Source organism: Nanorana parkeri, unplaced genomic scaffold (genome assembly GCF_000935625.1).
Source record: "Nanorana parkeri isolate BGI_ZX_2015 unplaced genomic scaffold, ASM93562v1 scaffold546, whole genome shotgun sequence".
Classification (NCBI taxonomy): domain Eukaryota; kingdom Metazoa; phylum Chordata; class Amphibia; order Anura; family Dicroglossidae; genus Nanorana; species Nanorana parkeri.
The window spans coordinates 98,647-124,152 of record NW_017306814.1 but is presented as its reverse complement, the minus strand read 5'-3'; the positions used below and the strand labels follow the sequence as shown (position 1 = coordinate 124,152).

At 41.4% G+C, this 25,506-nt stretch overlaps 1 protein-coding gene across 1 annotated transcript in view; it reads left to right on the top strand.

The window, feature by feature from the left end:
* The window catches only part of CLVS1 (clavesin 1), a 73,412-nt gene extending 54,968 nt beyond the window's left edge, over nucleotides 1-18,444 (top strand). Inside the window, exon 6 of the mRNA XM_018561813.1 lies at nucleotides 17,958-18,444. Coding sequence (XP_018417315.1) covers nucleotides 17,958-18,045 — 88 coding nt within the window. The 3' untranslated portion in view covers nucleotides 18,046-18,444. The remainder of the gene's footprint in view (nucleotides 1-17,957) is intronic.
* The last annotated feature ends 7,062 nt before the right edge of the window (nucleotides 18,445-25,506 follow it).

The following is a 25,506-nucleotide window of genomic DNA, read 5'->3' as shown; positions in this document are numbered from 1 at the left end:
TCAAACCTTGCTCTGCTTTAACAGGCCAGGCTACTATTGTCACAAGTCTAGGTAAAGTGTGTCTAACCTAAGAACAAAAATGTGATCTATTGAAGCGTACTAGTCCTCAGATGTGCTCGCTGCATTAGTGTTTTCTTTTCAGGCTTCCTTTCCTTTATTTTCACCTGGTGATCCGACCAGTAACATGTCTCCTGTCTTAGAGTGGCTATGCTCACTCCTCCCTGTATCTAAGGAGAAGTAGCATAGCCACCCCTGGACAGTAGCCTGTGGAGAGGGTAGTGTTAGATGGACTTTACATACATGACTAACACATTTAATTCTAACTTCAGCTAACACTGGAGTTACAGAAACAGTTATTTTTTTTCCTTTGGGGATGAAGATAACCTACGTTATTAAATCCTTAAAGCGGAAGTCAACTCACATTTTCAACTGTACACCATTATCATGATAATATCACATAGTTCTGGTTGACAGCATCATGAACATCCACATCCTTCCCTTGCTGTTAGAATTTTCAGTGATATCATCGGTGCATGCGTATTTCATTCCCGGCTTCCAGGCCGTGTTGAGCTCCGCAGAATGCCTTGTCTCACTTACATAATCTGTCCCTGGCAAGGCATTCGATCTCATGATTCCCCTATTTCCTTCCTGAAAACCTCAATGGGACTAGCAACAAAACCGCACATGTGCAAGATTTCATTATAATACTGAAGATTTCTGCAGCACTCCATACAGCGTTGAGACCAATTTGAACAGGACAGGAAGTGACCACCATGGATGGTGCCATGCACAACCTCAGAGATGTGAAGACAGATCACCAGCACTCCTAATTTGAAGAAAGTAAAGTTTATTGCAAAAACGTTACATAGGCCAAAATTATCAACGTTTAGGGTTAGAACACACAGAGTCCCTTCCTCAAGGTGACACAGTCATGGCCCCAAATGTTGGCAATTTTGACCCATGTAACATTTTTGCAATACACAATACTTTGCATTTAGAGTGCAGGTGAGCAATCGTCCCAACTACAAGGTTTGATGTTGATGTGCTGTGAGAGCGGAAGTAGCAGCGAAGGAAGGAAATGCCTGAACACAATGTAGATGACGTTGGCTATAGCAGTAGAGGCTAAAAGCGGCCTAGCACAAAAAAAACAGTGTGCATGACAATTATGGTGCTCTCAACCAATCTTTCAAGCTCTCAAATAGCTTGTGTCATAGCTGGTGTCTATATATTGAGCACACTGCATAGAGATATTATATCCTCTGCTTTAGGTGGATTCTCCATAGGAATAAATGTCACTCAGAGTGGTGACATTTGCAGATTTACTGTGTTGGTAGGACCTGTTAGGGTCAGTCCATTAGTTTGGGAGATCTCAAAACTGTAATCTTGGACAGCCATAGATAACTCATGGGGCATCAAGCTTTGTTCCCTTCACCTAAAAACATGCATGCTGTTTTGGGTGCATTTGATATTCACTGCTGCTGTGTATACAAATATGGGCAAATACAAATAGCGGCGCTCAGTGATATGGGGAGCCACCTCTTGGGACGGCATCTTGGTTAACAGTAATACAGCGCTTCTTCCGGCATCTGCCTCTAAAGGAGATGCCGTGCCATCAGGCCAATCAGCGGGCTCACAGAAACGCCAAGCCCCTAGTCTCTCTACAAACTCCCACTAGACCGGCCGGTGATCGATCAAAACTACGAACTTATCGAGTTGTGGGACCGCATTACTTCCGGTTTCCTCACAACTACGAGGTTTTTAGACAAAACATGTTGTGCACGAGCGCCATCCACGGCATTGCCCTATAGACATAGACCACAGCAATAAAGTAATAAAATGATGTAGGATGACACTAAGCCAGCGCGTTCTTTATCTCAGGTGCCCCACTCAAGCGGCGGCCATATTGAGTGGGGCACCGGAGATAAAGAACGTGCTGGCTTACTGTCATCCTACATCATTTTATTACTTTATTGCTGCGGTCTATGTCTATAGGGCAATGTCGTGGATGGCGCTCGTGCACAACATGTTTTGTGATCAAACATCGTAGTTCTGAGGAAACCGGAAGTCATGCGGTCCCACAACTCGATAAGTTCGCACTTTCGACACATCACCGGCAACCAAGACGCCGTCCTGAGAGGCTGCTCCCCATATCACTGAGCGGCGCTCATTGGCTCCGTATTAATATACGTTACTATATATTGTTGCACGAGTGAGGTTGAGGTCACGTTCTGACGAAGGGGGCGTGGCCCCGGAAACGCGTAAACGAAGGAGTCCTGTGCTGGCACACAGGTGACTGTGCAGCCTCTTACTGATGTCGTCCATGCTTTGGTTGAAAGCTTTTATTCCGATTCACTATTGTGAGTATGTTTTTATCCTGTCTTGCAGCTTTTCTTATTAAAAACAATTTACACTAGGGTGGGCGCCCTTCTCTTTTGTTCTTTTTCCTATAGTGTTGCAGCTCCCCTGGCTGAAGTGGGGCAGCACCCCTAGCAATCCTCGCTTATATAATTTTCAATTGGTAGTCATAGTTTGGCGCTTTTGATTTGTTTAACTGTGTATACAAATATTCCCTTTTCTCCCTAGAGAAAGTTATTAGTGGTAATGGAACAATCTGCATTATGAAATGTTTCATCAGAGACAACCTGGCCTGAAGTTTGACTGGTCCCGTCCTATGTGTAAACTGCATATCTCCTTATCTCCTTTTAAGTACCACTAGAGACTTTGCTAGTGTAGAAATTTAGTATTTTTGCGAAATTTATTTTTGTGATTCTGTAGGAAGCAGTGGACTGCAATCAGCCTATCTGTACATGAACAGGAGTGACTTCTAAGCATAGAGTGCATTTTCTCTGTTCACAGCTGTTTGAGCTTGCTCCAGCAGGGTGTGCTAGAGAGGCGTCATCCTGTGTTATGAATGTTTACTGACCTAGCCAGTTAGTAGGCTTGGTGAGCCTGGTGATGTGGTCCAGGGTTGAAACATTGCAGGGATCTCTCCTCCTGGTAGGTATTCCTAAAGATACAGGCTGCTGGGGTCTAAAAGTGTGTTGCCTAGAAGAAGCATCTACTACTGCCCTGTACAAGACATTTGGTTAGTGACTGGTTGACTGAGAAGTATGCAAAAGAAACTTGTCCGCTGTCTTGAGAAATACCAGGATTAACTTACCACTAGAACCTTAATATTCAAGGAGCCAAAACTCTGTGGGTATCCAGCCAGCAATGTCTGGATTCAGAAGGTGCAGAGAGACCTTGTCAGAAATGAGAGAAAGGATTAGAACCTAATCTGGTGTGTAGGATCATCTATGTTCCCATATTCCAATCTGCAATAAACCTGTTGCTACTTTGAGCGCATTAAAGTGACTATCATCCTTTTTACACTCTAAAGCTGCCCATACACCTTACGAATATCGGGCGATTTTCGTATGCGATCGCGTTTTTGTCCGATATTCGTAAGGTTGATGGGCAGTGTACAACCGCAAATACTGTACTTTTGACTAAGCAGGTTAGAAAACTTTGGTCGATTGTACGATTTTCACAAGGATGGTGGTGTTTCCATACGTCAAAATTCGTACGATGTACACTGCACATGCGCAGACCAAAATACGCGCGGTCGATTACCGAAATTCGTCCAGATGCTTTTTTTTAATTACCGCTGATCCAAACTTGCGATAATCGGGGCAGGATGGGCATGATCGTACGACGGTTCGATCATCGGACGAAAAGTTTAGTCCGATGATCGCAAGGTGTATGGGCAGCTTAACCACTTCAAGACCAGGTGTTAAACCCCCTTCCCATCCAGGCCATTTTTCAGTATTCAGCGCTGGAAGTCAATATTCGGTAACAATAGTGTTACACTAGTAGTACTAATAAGGGTAGGTGCTCTTTAATAAGATAGATCAAAAGGTAATTTCATTAAATATTTCATGTGCTGTTGGAACTTCAGTTTTTTAGGTCAGTTATATACATTGCACAGGGTTTTACCACACTCTATTGCAGACACTTGCATGCTTCTGTTGTCTAGATACAGTAAGCTTGCAGTGAACTTCCTGGAAATTAGTGTTAAGTGGATGTTAATGTCTGCCTGGTAAAATCACATACCCCAATGAAGGAATAAGGAACCCTGTAATCCTCCCAGCATCCCTCCAGACATGAAAAACCCTTAGCAAGTATTTCTGTAAAGCTGATATTTTGCCTGAAGGTCTTTGCAGACTTCTGAGAAAAGCAGTCAACCAGCTACATGAGCAAGGAGAGTTCAGGGATACCTTGTACACAAAATACTGTTGCTAATAAGGCAATAAAGCAGTTTTTTTTAACTTTCTGCCTGTTTTTGGAACCGGTAGCTGTCTGCAGAGTACAATGGGAAGGCAATCGGAATAAAATCACATTAGAAAATGTTTTGTGTAGCAGTTCTGATTTTCAAACTTTTTAGATCTGGACTCTGGGAAGATATAAAAACAGCATTTTAACCCAGTTATGTCTAGTCCTGTAATATCTAGTAGAATAAACCACACAAAGTGGTTACCCCCTGTGAATAAAAGGGTCAGGACTTTCCAGGCAATCAGAGCTCTTTCTTCATAAAATGAACATGATATCATCAATCTGATGCTTCTTCAGTGTCTAATAACAGCCTTAATTAGGTCGTAGTCTAGATTGCATTGCTTAACTGCAGCGTAGAATGCAAAAAGGTCCAAGATCCGCCTGTACTGTCTGACAGAAGTTCCTGCAAAACTAGCTTAGCACAATTACAAATCATTTGGCAGCTATTCAGTTCACATTTGTTTTTAGATGGTTTTCTTGACTTCTGCTTTAACAATAGTGGAGTTTACCTTTTTATATGAACTTAACGTGTTGGTTTGATTATATTTATAATTTATTACAACCGTTTTGTAAAGATAGATTGCTATTACATTAGCCTGGGCTGTATGCACTTAGCGAACTGAAAAACAAAAAGCTGTAATAGGGGCAAAGCAAATGAGAATATCAGATAAGGAACCAACCAGCTATCCTGTACAATATATTCATAGTTCTCCTCTCTGCAGCCTGTAAGAAATAATATAAGTTATTGCTGTGTGATAACATCATATTTTCAAGGATATTGTGCTGAACTTATCAATGACACTGGCATTTTGGTTCTAGACCTAAATCATATTGCTGGAGTAATGCAAGAATCATAGCAAAGCTCCAAAAGGAAAAGTGAAAATAATGTATGTTTATTAGACTGCACTTGGTGTAATTCGGTCAACTGCGAAAGCATCAATTCAGATTATGGGAAGGCTGTGGTTGTATCCATTATCTTTAACAACCTTACTACAATTCACATTATCTTTTTATTTTACTTATCTGTGATTATAGTCTTCAGAAAAAATATTTGCACTAAACTAACCACTTGCTATCTGCAGCCAGTATACTTCTTACCGTCCAGGATATACTGTTACAGTATATCCTGGACGGTAAGAAGTATACTGGCTGCAGATAGCAAGTGGTTAGTTTAGTGCAATAGTGCTTCTTCAGTATACTGGCTGCAGGGGCTTATTTTTCCCAATATACATTTGATTCTGAACATTTGGAGGGATTTCTAACATCTCTCTGTCAAGTTCCTTGCAGCCAACCAACATTCTTAGCTCTACGATATCTACATTTTGTGTGCCTATACAGTCAGGCTCCGAAGTCTCTGTCATCGTACTATATTCTCTATAGTCAATCCATATATCACTAGCAGAGGTCTCATACTCCTAAACATCCTTGAAGTCAGCAACAGACTCCCTGTGTTTGATGCATGTCTCTTCAGGAACATAAGGTTTCTCTACATTAAACACCCCTATACCATCAGCTGTCTCTCTGCAGTCCATTTCTGTGTAATCTCCCAATCCATCTTTAATTACACTCTCTAACCAGTCACTCAAGGTCACCTGGGTACTAATTCCTTGGTGATCATCCTCACCATGTCCACTGGCAGTCTCATGGTAGACACACTCAGCTTCTCTACCAGCTGTCTCTGCATGAACACCACTCGTTTTCTGGCAGTCAACTTCTATGTTATCCCCTTCGGTCTTTTTGCTAACGGAGTCCTTGATTCCTCCACCCCACAGCTGATCTACCCCCGCTTGGCAGTCATATGCTGTCATTTTTCTAGCAGGTTCTCCCCCGATACCCCCAGTAAAGTCACATGGTCATAATTAATCAGAGCACTGTCTGTAGGGGGACCACACCCTGTGGAGCAGTGATCCCCCTTTGGTAACCTCACAGTACACCATCTCTACTGGCAACTGCTCTGAGACTTGACCTTCCTTAAATGCAACTAAATCATCCAGTTTTGCTTGGCAATACAACACTTTGGTTTATTGCTGGGGTCTCGGACAAGATTTGTGCCATCTTCCCATCATTATTCAGTGCTTCTAACTTGCGAGAGAAATCAGCTGCCTCAGCATGCATGCCCTCTTCTATAAGCTGGGTTGCAGCCCCTCTGTGAAGAACAGCAGACATATTGTTCACCCCATTATTACCATCAGAGCCCTGTCCCATTATCGCTAACATCTGTTTTGCGAAACCATCCCAATCTATGCTATCTGTGTTCCATTGGAAGGTACTCTGCAGTACCAACCCATCAGTCTGAGGAGACGCAGGTAGCTGAGCATTTTTTACATTACTCACTTCCACACAACGATCTGGCGGCTCTGCCATTAACCCATCGCTATGAGCCTGGGACTCTTCACTAATCCCAGAAACATTTTCCAAAAGGTCACTCGGCTTGAACACATTCACATTAAGAGTTGCAAGCTCAGAATTGCTCAGCAGGGCGGCACCATAGCTCTCCTGGGTAACCTTAGGTTACAGCTCACAGGGCTCTTTACAGGTTTCCAGGGACACCTCTGCTGCTTTACATACTGTCTTTAGGGAACATAACCCATTTTCTTTCACAAAGATTTGATTGTGGTTTTGTTTTTCCAGGATAACAATGTAGAGTACCTCATTGCACTGAAACAAGTACAGCAAGAGTTTTCAGTATTTGTTAACATTTAAAGATCTCGAGATCCATATGGTAAACAGTAAAACTCATAAGATGACAAGAAAATAAAAAAATAAAATAAAATTAGGATAACATGTTATGTCAATCTTATAGCGTATTGTGATATGGCTTTACAACTATCAGTGGATGGGCCGACGAGTCCGTGTTCGATGTCAATCACCTAGTGGGTGACATCCCACCGACTTGGCCTTCGGGTTACTTTGTACTATCATGGTCAGAAAAGAGGTAAGATGAAAGAAAAAGAAGTAAAGGCACAGTTCTCCAGCGAGAGGGGAAGAAGAGGAGGGAAGAGGTGTTGGTCGTCTCCGCAAGCCGCGTCCCCCTGGAGCCCCATTCGGTCAAACGGCTGTCAGGCTCTCTCGTGGCAGGGATGGGTGGGCGTATTGTATCCAGGGATCCCAGGTTTTCAGGAAGTTTTTCTGTGTATCCAGAAGGATGCTAGACAAATTCTCGTTGATAAAGAAGAAATCAATCCTGCATCGCACCTCTGCAAAGGGTACAAATTGCTTTTTCCAGGCCTGACCTATGGCCTGTTTGGCAGCTAGCAGTATGTATACTGCAAGTTTGTGTTGCGATTTTGTGAGAGTTGCAGGTTTAAGATGCAGGAGTGCGAACCACGGGTCCTTGGGTAACGTAGTCTGGAAAAGATTCCTGAGGACACGAAATGTGTGTGTCCAAAATCTGCTGAGCATGGGGCATGTCCACCAGGTATGTAAGACATCCCCAGGTGCAGACAGCTGCAGAAGCAGGAGGCTGACCGACCAGGGCCTATGTGTGCTAATCTGGCCGGTACCATGTACCATCTCAACATGGATTTGTAGGCCGTTTCCATGGATGTGACATTGATTGTGCACGTGGCGGCTGTGGTCCAGATCTGTTGCCATTCTGCCTCAGATTTGGTAGCTCCCATGTCTCGCTCCCATTTCGAGACATAGCCATGATTCGAACTAGATGGGACAGTGTTAAAGGTGGGCATAGAGTATAGAGATCAGTTTTGGCTGTGCTGGAGTGTGGTAGCATATGTTGATAGACATGGTTGATGATGTCGCTCTGTAGGTAAGGTAACTAGAGGCCCAGTGTCTTAACTGTAGATAGCGGAAGAATTCCGTTGCTGGGGCTTGTAACGTTTCCTGAATGGAGGACCAGCTGCGAATGTTATCCCTTTCAAAGAGGTTGTGCAAGTATGTGAAGTTTTGTGTGTTCCACCATGTGAACGCCTCAGGGGAGTCCAGGCCTGGAGGGAACAATGGGTTGCCCATAAATGGAAGCATTGGTAGGTGTGGTGATATCAATTTGCTGTATTATTTGGTGTTGTCCCATATTTTTAGAGTCAGGCGCATAATGGGGCTTATGGTATTAGGGCGCTCGGAAGATGGAAGCCAGGGTAATGCCCTTATTGCTATGGGTAGGCATAGTGCACCCTCCAACTGAGTCCAGGAACATAACCCATTTTAACCAATGGTCACTCCTACCACATTTACCTCCACCTTAGGTTCACATGACCCAGGTGTACACTCAGATACATTTTCAGTACCATTGCCTGGTGGCTCTACACTAACCACTGGCGCATGGTCACCCGATATCCCAATCACACTTTAGCTCAGCACCTAAACTATCTTGGGGAACCTCTGGCTCCACCCTATTGAGCTCTACTAAGGTTTCCCAAGATCCTTCTGCTTCACCCTTTTTGGTTGCAGATAATGCAGTTTTACCATCATTCCTATACATCAGCTCAAAACATGCGCTTCTAACACTTTTTAATTTAGCAGTATTAACCCCATCATCAGCACTAAGCTGTAGATCACCATTTGCACAAAAAATTGCATTGTCACATGCGTTTTAAACGTTTTTCAACTCAGTAGTACAGGCAGTCCCCGGGTTACATACAAGATAGGGACTTTAGGTTTGTACTTAAGTTGAATTTGTATGTAAGTCAGAACAGGTACATTTTTTAAGTGTAACTCCAGACAAAACATTTTTTTTTGTTTTGGATAGCATAGGGAAGGGTCACAGTTCTTTTGCTGTCTGTTCCTGTTGTCCAGAAGATTATAATATAAATAAAACATTTTTTTTATTTAAAATGACACACAAAAAAAAGTTTTTTTTCTATTTTTAATTTTATTTTATACACTTTATTTTTTTATTTGTTTGCATTTTTAATTTTTATTTAACTTTTTCTTTACTTTTTGTAAAATTTATTTTGTCTTTTTAATTTAATGTGTTAATTTTTTTAAACTTTTATTTTTTATTTTTTTGTATGTTAATGCTGGGTGCCATAGCCAGCCTGCTATTGGATATTTCAAATTGCAATAGCCAATAGCAGGCTGGTTATTGCATCTGCCCACTGCCTGCTGTCAATCAGCAGAGGAGGGGCCTGAAGCAGAAAGTTCTCTATCAGGTCCCCACATGCTGATTGACAGCAGGCAGTGGGCGGGTGCAATAGCCAGCTTGCTATTGCATTTTACAATATCCAATAGCAGGCTGGGTATTGCTCCCAGCCTGCAATGAAGAGTAGGCAGGGGGGCAGGGCATAGGAGCCGCGGCCGGACCAGGAGAGCGCAGGATCGCCCGGACCGGGGAAGCTGACGGAATGGCTGAAGAGGAAGCCGGCACATCAGCGGAGGTATGTGGGGCATCGGCGGTACTCAGCGGTCTGTGTCCCCACTGCCTCCGCCAACACAGGCACGGAGAGCAGCAGGGTTTTTAAAGGACACAGGCCACTGCAGCCACAGTTCTCCTAAATGTACCGGCGGCTGCCAGTACATTTAGGAGAACTGTGGACCCCGTTGGTAAGTACGGATTGTCCCTAAGTCTCCTAAGAGAAGCCTCCTAAGAGAAGAGCTCCACCCTAGAACCAGACTGTGTGGCTGGTGGACTGGGGAGCAGCAGCCTGTGTGGCAAAGTAGCAGTCTGTGTGGCAAAAGAGCAGCCTGTGTGGCTAGACGTTTAGTTAAAGGACCTTCCTAAAGTCGGTGAGACTGAAAAGTGTAATTTTTGCTGAAGAAAAGCTGTATGTTATGTTTGAAAACCCCTGCGAGGGTAACCCTGTGTGGACTTTTGAGTTGGATTCAATTAAAAGTGGACACAGAAGCCCCTAAAAAGAGGTCATAAGCGAGTGGAAGAGTCATTAATGCGCTACCATTGGAAGCGGAGCCTCACATATGGTGCGGAATGCGGGCATGGCATTGTGATTCCTTACTGTGTATATATATATATATATATACAGTAAGAAAACAAAGCATTTCTTAACATTTTTGCCCAAGCACTTACAATTATCATGTTTCCAAATAGCTCCAACTCTCTCAGCTCCACTTCTCTAAACTTACTGTCTAGTACAAGCTCACAAGGGACGTAGCAGTATGCAGCAGCTGTCCATCTACTAGCTTGGAGAAAAGAGGAGGGAGATGGAGGGAGGAGAAGGAGGAGTGGGGAGTACGGTAGTGGTTTGCTTTGCTGTACCTGTGTACTAGCATACACAAGGGTGACTCTATAGAACCCTGCAAGAGAAAGGAGCCACCCTAAAACAGGAGATCACAACCAGTGCTCAGGGGAGCTGATTCTGTCAGAAGCTAAAACTTTTAAACATCCATTGTAAGTGATTTAATCAGCATTTGAAATATCCTAAACACCTTTTGACTTTAAAGGAAAACTATGAGGTGAGTGCTTTTCACTCACCTCCTAGTTCTAGCTGACCTGTGACAATGAGACTGTCACAGGTCGGCTCAGTAGACCGGGAGGTGAGCGAACATATACCAGCGTTTGCTCACCTCTCGATCCTGTCACAGCTCTCTGCTGGGTGGATCTCGACATCGATTTTGGGATCCGCTCCGGCTGCGGCGTCTCAGTATACCGCGAGCTGTAGCTCGCGGTATACTGAGCTTAGGGTAACGGGAGGACGCTAGTTTGTGTCCTCCCGTTACCCTAAGGAGAACTATGGGGAAAAGCCCTGACCCCACAGTTCTCCTTTAACAGGGGCGGAACTACCGCCGGTGCGGCCGCACCGGTGCCTGAGCTGGCAAGCCACCGAACGTCCGGCTGCACGGCAGTGAGGCAGAGCAGCCTGCAAGCACACGTTGAGGCAGCGCTGGGGCCTCGGCTGGGAGGACCCAGCAGCTTCCTGAGTACACAGCCTGCCGCATCTCCCAGCTACATGGTGTTCCTGCTGTCGAGGAGGAGGTGAGGTGACTGCTTTTATCTTCTGTATGTGCCTACGTTCTGTGACATGTTTTGTAGTCCTCTATAACTGATGGAATTATTCTGCGTTTTTGTAGAGAGTAATGCTGGAAGTTGTAGTCCCCTATAGCTGTTACCATTTTGCATTTCTTTAGAGCGTATTGCTGGGAGTTGTAGTTCTCTATATCCGTTACCATTCTGCATTTTTGTGGAGAGTATTACTGGGAGATGTAGTCCCCTATAGCTGTTACCATTCTGCGTTTCTGTAGAGAGTAATGCTGGAAGTTGTAGTCCCCTATAGCCTTTACTTTTCTTTTTTCCTATCGAGAGTATTGCTGGGAGTTGTAGTTCCCTATAGCCGTTACTATTCTGCATTTTTGTAGAGAGTATTCTCTATTGCTGGGAGTTGTAGTCTTCTATAGCCATTACCATTATGCATTTCTTTAGAGAGTATTGCTGGGAGTTGTAGTTCTCTATATCGGATACCATTCTACATTTTTGTAGAGCATATTGCTGGGAGTTGTAGCCCTCTATAGCCATTACCATTCTGGATTTCTGTATAAAGTACTGCTGGGAGTTGTAGTCCTGTATAATGAAATGCAGAATGGTAAAGGCTATAGGTGGGCAGGATGGGCATTGTATGAGCTGTGGGGAGGGGCCCCACAAAAAAGGCACCAAGGCCCATTGTTTCATAGGTCCGCCACTGGACTTTAATATCCCTCTAAAACTTTCAGGATCACCTCCCTGCACACTGGACAAAGCTGATGATTTATTGTCTGGTTAGGAGGCTGGAGCTTAGAGGTGACAATGGAAGTTGCAAAACTGAACAAGAAAATAGAGGAGTCACTTCCTTTGCAGTGTTGTCTCCCATGAGGTTTGTGCATCACAAGAGTGGCTGAATAGAACTACAATGCCATTTTTAGGTAATACAGTTCACATATATGCCCTCTATGTACCCCTGCTGCAAAAAGAAAAGCAACAACCACTACTCTCCATGAAGATTTTGAAAGTTTATGTAGAAGAGAAAAGTTACCGTTTTATTGTTCACAGCAGGCAACAGATCTGTATAAAGCTGGCCACATTGTACAATCCATGAAGATTTCATATTATTGTTCTTTTGCCAGCAGAAAGAGGGTAGAATAGTCACTACAACTGCTTATCTGACTGCTAGAAAAGATATCAGCCATGCAGGGAGTCTATTGTTTTCATTGGGTCATCAGACTTAAGCTGATCATGCAATGTTATATTTTTTCGCTGAATGAAAAAAAATATAACAGATTCCACCATCTAGGCTAAACAAAATTTTTCAATCTGGCTCCTTCGATTTTCTGATCAAAGGATGCCAGAGGGAAGGGTGCCCGCAGGGACACCAACTGTCAAGAACCGGAATTTGCACATTGCATGGCCAGCTTTACATGCTGGCATTTTGAGAAGGACGGGTTAAAACCCAACTTGAGATAAACTTTAAAATAAATCCCACAGGCGCATAAAAAAACAAAAACCAGCTCTGACTGCTCTACTCATCATTAATCTGGAGCTGTGCCCTGGCATTACCTCTTCTTGTCAATATGATAATCTTAAAGGGTTATTCACAAAAGGGTGAAGAGTTTGGAGAAGGCAGGAGAAGTGAACAATCTAGGACATCGTAGCTGATTCGGAAAAATTCTCCAATTCAGCTCACTTTCTAAATCAGCTATTCTGACCTAGATTGTTCCCTTTTCCAAACTCCTCACCCTTTTGTGAATAACCCTGTTAGTCTTCTGGGTTGAATGACTCCTTTAGTCACTCAACCCTGAAGACTGGGGACTCTACTGTGAATGTGGGTGTCATGACACTGCCCATCAAGGGGCGTCACCATGATGCCCTTTATTCACTATGTACTGGTGCAAAGCGTGGCACTGACATCATTACCTCAGCACTGGTCTCGGCATCAGTAACTGGAACAAGTAGAGGTGAGGTGCTGGATTCAAATATTCAGACGGTCTGTCACAATGTGTTAAAGCACAATGACTCTGCAAAACTGATTTCCTGATTTTGGCTGTACACAGCAAATAATTATTCACTGGTGATTTGTGCCAGCTTTGAGTCCAGGTTACTACCCATTATGTTTATGCTCTGAAGAAGAGGAGGTCTTTGAGCCCCTGAAACATGTTGGATGTTCTGTGCTGTTGTTTGTGAACTCATTGTATTATTAAAAGTTTTTGGACTCTCATACTGTCTTGCTTGGCACTCTCATTGGACTTTTTATACGTGCTCAGCATCAGTAGCAACTTACCAGTCTGGAGAAGAAGCAAGGATGAAGATGACTCTGAGGTGTCAACATGACCGGCCTGGAAACTGTGAAAAAAGTAAGTATAAAAACAGCTTAAAGGGGCTACAAAGAAGGAGGTTGATTAAGAAGGGGAGCATAGAGCTTGATGTTGAGCCTTAAGCACAACCATTGTGTAGCACTGCAAAACTTTAAGTTGAAATATGGCTGTTCCCATGTACATATGTAATAAATAATTACCAGAAACAATGTTTTTAAAGACACATTGATAAGATTATTCACATCAACCTGATCTGTACTACTTGCAGCCAAAAAAAAGAATTGAAAAAAACGATATACTCCTCTTAATATACAAGGTGTATGGGAGGAGTTAGAACAAACTCATTCTTTATGGGGGTGTCATGTCTACAAACTAGTCACTTACCAGTTAGCAGAAAAGTAGCAAAAACCATTTACCCCCCATTTACACCTGAGAATATTGTGTAGTGCGACAATGCTCAACATAAAGAATCCCATTATTTTCAATGGTGCCAGTTCACACCTGAGTGTTGTATTGCCTGTCGCTTGTATCTTGAAGGGCGAACATGTAAAACATTTTTTTAGACAGAATGATGTGTTTTTAGCCCCAGAGACTTCAATAAGAGCACCTAAATAATGCCTGGAAAATTTGCATAATGCACATTTTTTAGAGTGATTTTTCACCTAACAACCATCTCCTTCTCATAGTAACAAGCTTTCCATTGGCTACAACAAAAATGCCCAAGCCCGGAAAACACACAAAAAAAAAAGCTTTTACAATCGCCTGAAAAACATTCACGCTCAAGTGTGAATGGGGGTCGGTACCAAAAGAAATAAACAGGCTGCCCTTTAATTATATCAATATAACCCCGGTTAAGCAATTACCCTTGTCCTTTTTTATTTCTGACTTTCTTCTGGATGAGCTAGCTTAATATTTCCACAGCTTGCTAGCACCATTAATGAGCAGGAAGTGAATAATGCACGAGATGCATCTATTGTGGAAATAATGAGAGCTGAGATAAGGCTGATGTATAAGAAGCTTTATTTAATCTGCATTCATGTGCTTATATATAATTAAACAGAGGACAGCTTGCGATTTTGAAAGAAATTAGAAAACTGATAAAATGAATGTATTGTATGTGATTTCATAGCATGAGCCGAACATAAATAATATTGTAAAATACCCTAAGACATCAATTATATGATTTAATTTGAATTATTACATCAGCAAAGCAGAAAAAGCTAGGGCATCACACTGTCGTTAGACATGTAGTTGTACAGTCTGTATTGTTAAGCTTCTAGAACTGGAGGTACAACACAGACATAAATGTAGGAGCTACCAATGTAGAGGTACCAATGGCATCCAATCTGTGTTCCTCCTCCTTTTTTACTGGCTGCGTATTCCATACAGAATAAAGCAGTTCTCCTCTCTCCTTTCTTTGTTTCTGTCTGATCCTCTTGTAGTCTTACTAAAAGATAATAGACAAGATGCCAGTGTGTTAACAATTGATAGCCAAAGGTCTGTTAAATGAAAACATGGTGGCTGGGTACTTCTCATCCTGCAAATGCTAGTTGGCTGGCTTAGCTGCTTAGGAGTCATTTACTTGGAAAAAAATCTACTTGTTTTTTGCCGTTATATAGAGCAGCCTTTCTCAAGTTTTTTACCCCAGATGGATTTTTAGGTCTCGGATAACCCCTCCTAAAATGAATTCATTGGGGGTCAATGGGAAGACTGTCCCTTACATTGGTGGTCAGTGGGAAGACTGTCCCTTACATTGGTGGTCAGTGGGAAGACTGTCCCTTACATTGGTGGTCAGTGGGAAGACTGCCTTTAAATCGGTGGTCAGTGGGAAGATTGCCCTTTATATTGGTGGTCAGTAGGAAGACTTTCCCTGACATTGGGGATCAGTGGGAAGACTGCTTTTAAATAGATGGTCAGTGGGAAGACTGCCCCTTACATTGGTGGTCAGTGGGAAGACTGCCTGTTACATTGGTAGTCATTGAGAAGAATGCTCTACTTACAGTGGTGGTCAGCATGCCATCCTTACCGACAGCTAAAAAGATCATTGGTGTTATGCCCCTTGTTCTGTCTCAACCACCGATTTATGCATTTGAACATACCTCCTGAGACTCGTCCATATGGATAGTATGACAACCTACTGAGGTGGTATCCACAGGCAGTGTCCAGCTCACCAAGAAGGCTCAAAGAAGAATCCACTGTAGTTTACTCAGGCTTGACAATACAGAGGATGTGATTCCTTGTCATTCTTAGAGATGGAAAGACATTTTTTCCTGGACACCTCATAACACCATGAATAGAACCTTCTTACCACAGTGAGGGAGAAGGTGAAAATAAATTGGGGAGGAGAGGCTGGGAGTGTTTAACTAGAAGGCTGTACCGATATACACAAAACAGTAGGTGGGTAAACTGGGATATACCAGGACACAAATGTATGGTAAACAATAATAAAACAGACTGCTTGTGGCACAACCCTGGCTCTGCTAAGTGGTGTTGGACCTGGAACAATTGCAGGTACCATCAGATGGGAGGTCTGTCAGCCACAACTCAAAGAACCTCTAGCGACCTCAGAAGAAACCCTGGGTAAGAAAGGCTGATATAGAGGATGGGTTTTTTGGAGGGTAGTGGGATGTATTTAGGGTTTATATTTAATTTAGTCTTCTTTGTACTTCAATGTTAGTTTTGTAGTATCACTTTATATATTTTTTTTAAACGACCCTTGCAAAAAAAGATACAAAATTTATCAGACCATGCATTATTTCTGCAGTTTTAGGTGCCCAGATTTGGTGATCCTGTGTCTACTGTAGCCTATTTTTACTGTTCTTAGCTGGCAGGAGTGGAACCTTTTAGTGCTGTATTTCATACTCTCTGAGGTCTGACTATTTCTGCATTTGGGGTTCCCTTCCACTCACTATATTTAATTAAAAAAAAAAAGTGGTTAATTGAGCAGTCGTAGACATCCTATCAACTTGAACAAGTCTGGCCATACTGCAACTTACTGATTGTTTTTTTTCACATTATTGGAAGCTAGCAGTTTCTGAAATGCAGCAAATATAATTATATGATCAAATGTGCTTACTGAACCACTTGACCAAGCATGCATTGAGTTGGAGCTGCTACTGGCCATGCTGTTTGACTGTACTTTTAAGTCACTTCATTAGGTATATCAGAATTCCTCTTTTACTGTACTTGCCATAGTAAACTGATATCCGATTGGTTGGTATGGTTTTCTGATTTAACTACAGTAATCTGATATCTGGTTGGCGAGTTACTGCACTATACCGATTAGACTATAGTAAAAATATTTGAGTGGTTGAAATAGGTAGCATAATGTGGCATTGATTTACAGAATAAAAGTGTGTATTTGATATTCTAAAGAAAAGGAATTGTGACATAGGCCCTTGTGGTTCAGTATTAACTATAAACTGCAATCAGATTAATGATGTTGACCTAGACCAAGGACATACTTGCAATTAAAATAGAAAGCCCATTTATAATGCTGCCATACACTGTTTCAAGTGATTTGTATTCTATCTCTGCAGTACCAAGGAGGCTTCTCTTGTGTTCATAATATGAGCAGAAAATTGTAGCCAGTACATGGAAGTGCTGCCTTAGGGAGAAATATACGCTTACATTGGGTTGCATGGGTTAAATCACTTTCTTTATTCTTGGACCTGGAGGAAGTCTATTCCAAGGCAGATAGGGGCCTCCACCCATGCAGTGCAAAGCAATGGGTTATGGCTGCATATACTTTTTTTGCTCCCCGCCATTCCGTTCAGCCATGAATTAACGTTCTGTGAGATGCTGGTGTTACTGCTGGAGGTTACACAGTACTATGGACCAACTTGTGACCAATGCTGATTATTTCAGTGCTCTTACATGGAATTAGTAACATGCTCTCCCTTACAGGGATTACCAAATATCTCCTTTGGTTCCTAGGTGCTGAATGGAATGGCGGCATAGTGAAGAAGATATCAGTATGTGCTGCCAGGAAGGGGTAGTCAAGCCAATGCTCTACTTTTTCCTGTAGGACTCTTTACTTGTTTTGTAGTAGAAATGGCCCTGGCTGTGCCTATAGAAAAATGGAACCGAAACTGTTTTGGATCATTGTGAAAAAGAGCTTGATGAGGACAAAGTGGATGCAGTCTTAGATTTGATAAGGGTTCCACAAAGAAATATTCCAACTTGCCCTTAATAAATGCATTGAGGGCAATTTATCAAAAATGGAGCAGACAAAATCTGGGGCAGCTGTGCATAGCAACCAATCAGCTTCCCTCTTCAGTTTGTTCAGTTAAGATTTGAAAATAAGAGAGGTGCTGATTGGCCGCCATGCACAGCTGCTCCAGTTAAATTCCCTTCATTATCTTTATTTGAAAAAAAAGACCTTTCTTTCTAAAATTCCCTTCTCTGTGACTTGGTGTATTGTAAGTGACTATTACTCTTCTTTCTCATTGCAGGTCCCAGTCTGTGGTAGAGCCTGGCACACTGATGCACGCGGAGCACAGAGATAATGAGAACACTCAGCCGCTGCTTGCCCTGGACTGAACCCCTCAGCATCACTGCAGTCACAGTAGATTCCACCAATGGGTCTTTTTTGTTTTTTTCTCACTCTGCAGACTTCACCAGCTACATGCACAATGTGTCACTGTGCAAAGACCTATTTAATTTCATTACCATAGTGCCAATAAACAGGAGCAACTTTATAAATAACTGTGAAGATTCTTTTACTGCCAAAAAGGACCCAGACAAAGTGCATTAAAGCTTTCCATGTTGTAAAATATATGCTGCCTACTACAAGGAAAATGTATTATAGGTGTCTTTTGGGTTAGAAAAGGTTTAAAGCTGAACTCCAGGCAAACAGATAAATACACAGGTTAATTTCATGTATGGGAACTGTTTTACTTGCCAAAGGATTTCTAATTCTGTTTAGCCAAACTTGTAATACAGTTACTCCTTCCAGACCGCGCAGCCAGGTCCTGGGCCTTTCTGCAGACTACAATGTACATATGCAGGTCCAGGATCTGCATTAGCCTGTATTTGGACAATGAAGGAGCAGGAGCACAATGATACGATAATCACAGTGCTCTTCCATCCTGTAAATGTGTTTACAGTGTTGGAGTGACAGCTCTCAGCAGTGCAGCAGACACAATTCAGTATGAATGGTAACCCTTTGACTCCAAGAGTGATTGCTGCTACAAATGAGATTACAGTTGGCTGACATAAATACAGATTCAGGTACTTTTACTAGTCATATGTAAAAAATATTAGCAATCTTTATAAATGAATGCAAAGCTGACATTTCTTTTTATATGCGCCTGGAGTTCAGTTTTAACAGTCAGTATTTTTATATCATGATTGATGGACCCATGAGATTTCATTATTTTACCAAGTAAATCACCAGCAGAATGTTACACGATATATTGTGTCAGATCATTGTAAAGTTATAATTGGCTGACATAAAACAAAACATATTATACAATACAGAGCAAAGGATATGTACAGAAGAGCCCTTTCCTTGGCACCATAGTACATGTGTCTGATATAAGTTCACTTCTTGGGTGACAGAGCTCAGTCAGGTCTGCTCATGTGGTTACATGGATGTAACAAGAAACATGCATGTCCTGGATTTGACTAGTGCACATGGCGGTAATAACATAGCGGGGTTTCCACCTTGCAAGACGTCTTTGTAAAAATTGTCAGAATGCTGTTGCTGATGATAGTTGGTGGACTGTAGCCCAATGAAAGACATACCACGGTTCTCATAGAAAACGACTGAATTTTGGGGTCACTCTGCAATAGCACATTTTACCAGCAGGTGGCACAGAAATTCTAAAATTGCAGCAATATGTCCCAAGATACTACATAGAGAGGTCCGTAAAAAAAACACAAGGTTCCCAGTTATCCTTGAAATTGGTATATCAGCAATATCACAAGCTTTCACAGCGAATGCCCATCAGAAGACAAATCCCTCCTACATTTTATTATTGAAGTTTTCTGACATTGTTGTGCAGCAGTTCAGACAGGTCTCTAACAACATATCTCTCATGAACAGGATGAGCATTCAGGAACACATGACTGAAATTTATTTTTTTGCTAGAATCCTGTACTGAGTGAAATATACTTCTAAAAATATTAGTTGCCTGGCTGTCTCTATCCTCAATGCTTTCTGAATAAATGTCCTGAAAAAAGCATCTCAAAGGAGAGTCACAACTTCTGATTTGCACTTGTTTCTGGTCAGCAACTTAAAGTAGTGAACCCTTTGGACCAACCTAACTGGCAACAAACATTTTTTAAAAGAAAAGTTAACAAAGGTAGACTATGTATTTTATTGGTACAAGTTTATTTATAGTAACACTAAACTCAGGAGTGAAATCTTAAAAATGCATTCATACCTTCATACACTCAAAATCAAATTCTACCAATGAATTAGACATCTGCATTTGGATTCGGACAAACCTGCAAATCAACGAAATTCAGTTGATTCCGTGGTTTGTCCGAATCGAAATAACACATTTATTCAATGCCTGAAAATGTGAAAACTAAATACATAAATCTTGAAGGCGGTGTACATGACGCCGCGCGTGCACAGCATTGGGTGATGTCATACGCTGAACGAGCGGTGGCCATATAGGCCGCCATCGCGCTGCCATCTTGGAGTATATCTTGGTGTATACCAAGATGGAGGCGCTGCCATCTTGGTGTATACCAAGATACATTCCAAGATGGTGGCATCCATGCGCAGAACGCACCGGCTGCCGATATAGCCACTGCTCGTTCTGCAGTTTCATTGTGTGGTTTCTGATTCAGAGGCTTAATGCCTCCAAACGTAAAACAGCATAAATCATTTTTTTTAAAGTGTTTTTCGTTTTCATTTGCTTTGTCCCAAACAATTTTTTTTGCCGTGCACATGTCTACATTTTATCCCTCTATGTATGATGATTCATAATAACATAGACATGTCAGGTGTAAAATGCTGTGATTATGAAATACTTACACTTGCAGAGCATTCACTTCCTGCTTTCAAGGGGCAAAATGACTTCAGTTTGGCAAAGCAATGCACACTGGGGATTACTTCATCAGCAGAGCATTTCTGGGAAATTTCATCTGTAATCTCAGGAGATCTCAGAGAAAGGCATTTTCCTCCCCTGAGATGATGTGCATGGTCACATGTCCTAGTCACATGCCCCAGAAATCCAGAAAGTAATAGGAAAACTAGTAATCTGCCCTTAGCAAACATGTCACTGCCAGAACACTGGGGAAGAAAAGAGAAATAAGGTATGCAATGAATTCAAAGCCGGCAATTATCTAGAAGTATCTGTTTGTAGATGGTCATTACTAAAGATTTCTAAAGGTGTGTTTGTTGTTATTTTAAAGATATGGGTCCACTTTAACTATTAACAAAAATGTATCTTATTTGTGTATAATTTAGCTATAGATCCTCAAATCATCTCCATGAATTCATGCTGACACTGTCCTTCCTTCTGGACGGTGGCTACTTTTGTTCCCCATGGTCACTGTGTGTGTTGTAAAGTAGCCACCACTCCAAGCTCGCTCCTGTGATGGACTAAAGTCTCATGTTTAGTTTACTAATTTGTATTGAGATTGTAGTCCATCATGGGAGCGAGCTTGGATATACATTTATGTTAATAGGTAAAGTACCCAAATGCATTTTTAAGGTTTAATTCCTGAGTTTAGTGTCACTTTAAGGACAGCTTATCATTTCTATCGCCACACCAATGTCAGATTACTCATGATGGTTGTATTGTCTAACTTAAAAAAGTGACCCTATATAAGTAGAATTATTGCAATGATGATATGTATTAGCATTTAACCATTGTGTGTGACAAGAACAAGACTGATGCAGGTTGGTATTGCTCTGTAGGCTGCAATATTATCTATCGTCTGTATCGGATGAGACCACCAAATAAGTGTTAAGCCCTAAAATTTTAATAGGAATTGTTATGTATCAGTGCATTTCTACCATTTTTTTAATATAAAATCCCCCATTTCTGACATACTGGCCATTTCTGGATGGTTGGAAACCCTGCCCCATTGCAACTGAAGCCTGCCTAAAAATTATACTGCTCATAGGGTCCCAATGTGTCTCCATGAATGTGGTGCAGTCTCCAATTGTACCAGTAGGTGGTGCTGTAGAAATACAGGTAAAACGGAGAAGCTGTGAACCGGAGTGTAGTAGTAGACGGGGGTCAGAACCATTTCTGGGGTTTTTAGTTTAAGTAGAAGAGCTATTTAGAGATATATAGGTTTCTGCTGAGCTGCATGCTATGAAAGGTGATTAGAGCTCTGCAGATACAGGGTGCAGGAAAACCTCTCTTGTATATATACCTGTATATGCCATATTAATTATTAAAGGAGAACTGTGAGGTGAGTGAAAATCACTCAACCTCATAGTTTGAGCCGACGTGTGACAATGAAACTGTCACATGTCGGCTCAATAGATCGAGAAGTGAGCTAATGCATACCGTCGCTCGCTCACCCGCCCCTCAGCTGCGGCAGTCCCAGTATACCGCGAGCTGTAGCTTGCAATATACTGAGCTTTGGGTCATGGGAGGATGCTAGTTTATGTCCTCCCGTGACCCTTAGAACTATGGGGGGAAAAAACTTACCCCACAGTTCTCCTTTAAAGATGGAATAATTGGTGTCATTAGATATAGTTTTTTTTTTGTTTTATTCATTCATAGTTAGCATAAAATAGCACATTTCTTGTTCTTAATTGGATCTGCATTGAAATTTGCACCATTCCAGAAAGGAGCTAGAGATATAGAGTGAGATTAAATGTTTTCAGTTTAGTCTTTTGATTTAGTATTTTTGGCGTTCGAGGACCGAGGCTGCCCTCTGAGCCCTGCAAATGTGTGTCTAAATCAAATCACATCTAGACACAATTCTTTATTATACTGTTGGAATTATAAACATGTTTTTATTTTTTAAAGGGTTAATAAATTATCACGGTTCCACACTAGTTCAAGCTTCGCTGTCATGGTACAGACAGGGAGCCTGTCCATGGGCATCTAGTTTACTACAGTCAAATTAGTTAGGATGACAAATTATTTGTGCTTGCAACTTCTGCTCTAGTTTTATGGATATTCTGGATGGTTTTTGGGCAATTATAGTACAGATTTTTTTTTTATTGTGAAAGGCCTGTGCATCAAAGGGTTGTTACCACTACCTGGCTGATAGAAGTTTAAACTTGAAAGTTTTTCCAACATGCAGACAGCACAATGTTTTATACAGAGATATAAATATGTATTTGTAATATTTGTAATATTTGTAACATTGTAGACAGTTAGAATACAACTGTGAGTACTGAATCATATTGAGCTGATAGGATAACTGAAAATTTTGGACTTTTAGGCATCTTTATGGCCAGTTTAGTACTTTAAAATAGAACCATGGCCTACCATAAAAACATTGCGCTGCAGGACTTAATTATAAGTGCATCTGCATCTAGATTTCTCATAGCTCCCCTTACAATGTCCCACAAATACCCATTGAGCCTGTTAGTGAAGTCCATCTAATGCAGATTTCTGTGATGGGGTGGCAACAATGCTTTACTGCTCCTACATTTAGAGCAGAGTTGACCCTCTCATGAAGGCTGTGCCAGCTTACATTACAGAAGGTCATGCCCTGTTATAACTTTTTTGCTCAACCTGTGGGCCAAATCTCACACTGGGCTATTGTATTCTGACATGGTTCACCTGAAAATGTTCCGAGCGGCTCCTTCGATTTTCTGATCGAAGGAGCCGTTCTGGACTGGACATAAGTATATGTCCAGTCCAGACATTTATGGTCAGATTAGGAGGTGCTGAAGGGTTAATCAGTCAAAAAAGGATGTTCCTGGGTGTTTAACATGTTTTCCTTTGAGATAGGCCAGATTCATTATTGGATATATGCAGAGCGCCCCTCCTTCATAAGCACAAACATTCACATTCACCTGATTTGATTGTGTAGTGTGTAGGTTGCAGCAAACAATCCACATCTGGTATAATACTGGAGAGCCTGGTTCACTGGGGTATTCATTTGGTACAAAATAGCTTATTTCCTGTTTCTTTACTTATAATGTTAATAATACGTGTTGACAGTAATCATATCTCAATTAATCACAATGGATTATACCCCATCTGTTGTTTTAGTGCAGAAGGTTTAACAGAGCTGATCAAGCATATAACGCATCTTAACATTCTATATTTATGGAATGAATGGGTACGATGTATGGATGGCAGTGGAGTACACATAATTCAAGTGCCAAAGATTTTGATTGTTTTTCTTTTTCTTTACACAATGTTCTTCATCACTAAAATAAAATCTATGCTAGAACATTGTTTTTGCTTGAATTTTTACTAAAATCATACAGCTTTTTTTCCAATCAGACATAGCAGGGCAGTTTATTGTGCAATTGGTAATAGGGAAAGACAGTATAGATAAAGGACAAAAATAAAGGTACCACTGAGGTGTTAGGGCTTATGCTGAGAGGCTTTTGTGTCAGAATGGCTTCTTTTCCTATACAAATCAATGGGAACACAACAGCAGCTTGAATCAGGTCAAATGAACCTGCCAATTCATTTAGAATGATCCCAGAATCATCTCAAACTAATGTCAAAATCAGCCTGGATTTGACCATTGACACAGGCCCACCGCCCATCGACACAGGACTTGGTACCATGTACCGACAGATGCGACTTGCCAATAACTGCAATGGCTACAGTGGCCGCATCTGAACAGGGACACCTGGGATTCCTTCTGCTGGAATCCATAGGTTCTTGCTGCAGGAATCCCAGAATGTGGAATGTGAATGGGGCCTTAGACTAACCATACATGGGTAGGTGTCTAATTGACCTCCATCGCAGGAGACCTGCTTACATTATGATTGAAACATACATGAGCCTATTGTGATACATTACATGACCAATCCTGCTTTACTAAAACAGAACGGACTCACTGAAGTATATATATATTCTTTGGTTGGTCATACAACAATAGGGTAAGTATACCTTATGTTCATGAAAAACAGACACAAACTGTTGATTTATTCAATAACACATTTATTTTTTAAAGAGCAGAGACTTCTTAAAATTTTAAACAATTTATGTCTACAAAGCACATGTATAGTATCAAAACATTCATTACAAAAAATATCACAAACTCTGAAACAAGTACAAAATAGGCAGCTTTATCTTGAGGTCTGAATATTTTAATTCCTATCAAATCTAAACAGTGCAGAGGTGTCCATTTTGTGCTCCATCATGTATGGTTCTTACTTTCCATGAATGTTCATTTTAAGCAAGACAAGTTTTTATTCAATCATATTTTTAGCAGCCCATCTATGCTCTCTGCCCCTGTACACCAATACTCTATACAGGTGTTGGGAAAGCCCATGACAGCTACTCAGATCAAGCTGTCAGTTTTCTATTACAGGCTGCGAAATGAAGACTCTATCAGGTTACTAGAAAACGTCATGGGCCATCCACCAAATAGATTCAAATAGTCATATGCCAGGGCAGGTATAAACATGATTAGAGATGGTGGAGAAATAGAGACAGTTCTTAGTATGGACACTTTGATTCTTGAGGCCGTTGGTCCTTAAATCATTTTTAAAAGCATGAAGATGGCTTACCCATTGATACTCTAAATTTGGCAACTATGCAGAAGGCCACTGATTCAGATCACCAACCAATCTTTTGCTTAAATGATGTAAACTTTCACTTAACATGTAATCATGTAAGGATAATTATATCCTTAATTCTATCAATGATATTGTAAAGATTCAATTCCAGGTTTGTGGTATTTATCTACAAGAGAAATGTATTTTTCATCCATAAAAAAATGAAACATTTGCCTTAAAAATGCTGCCAGTAAGTTGGGAAGATCAGCTTTTTAAGATTAAATTAGTTATTTTCCCCTTTTTTGGTGTTTTTTTTAATGTAGAATTCTGTCCCAGCTACATTGACCTGGTAAGGAGTCCTTTGGACCCCTTACCAGCCCTACAAA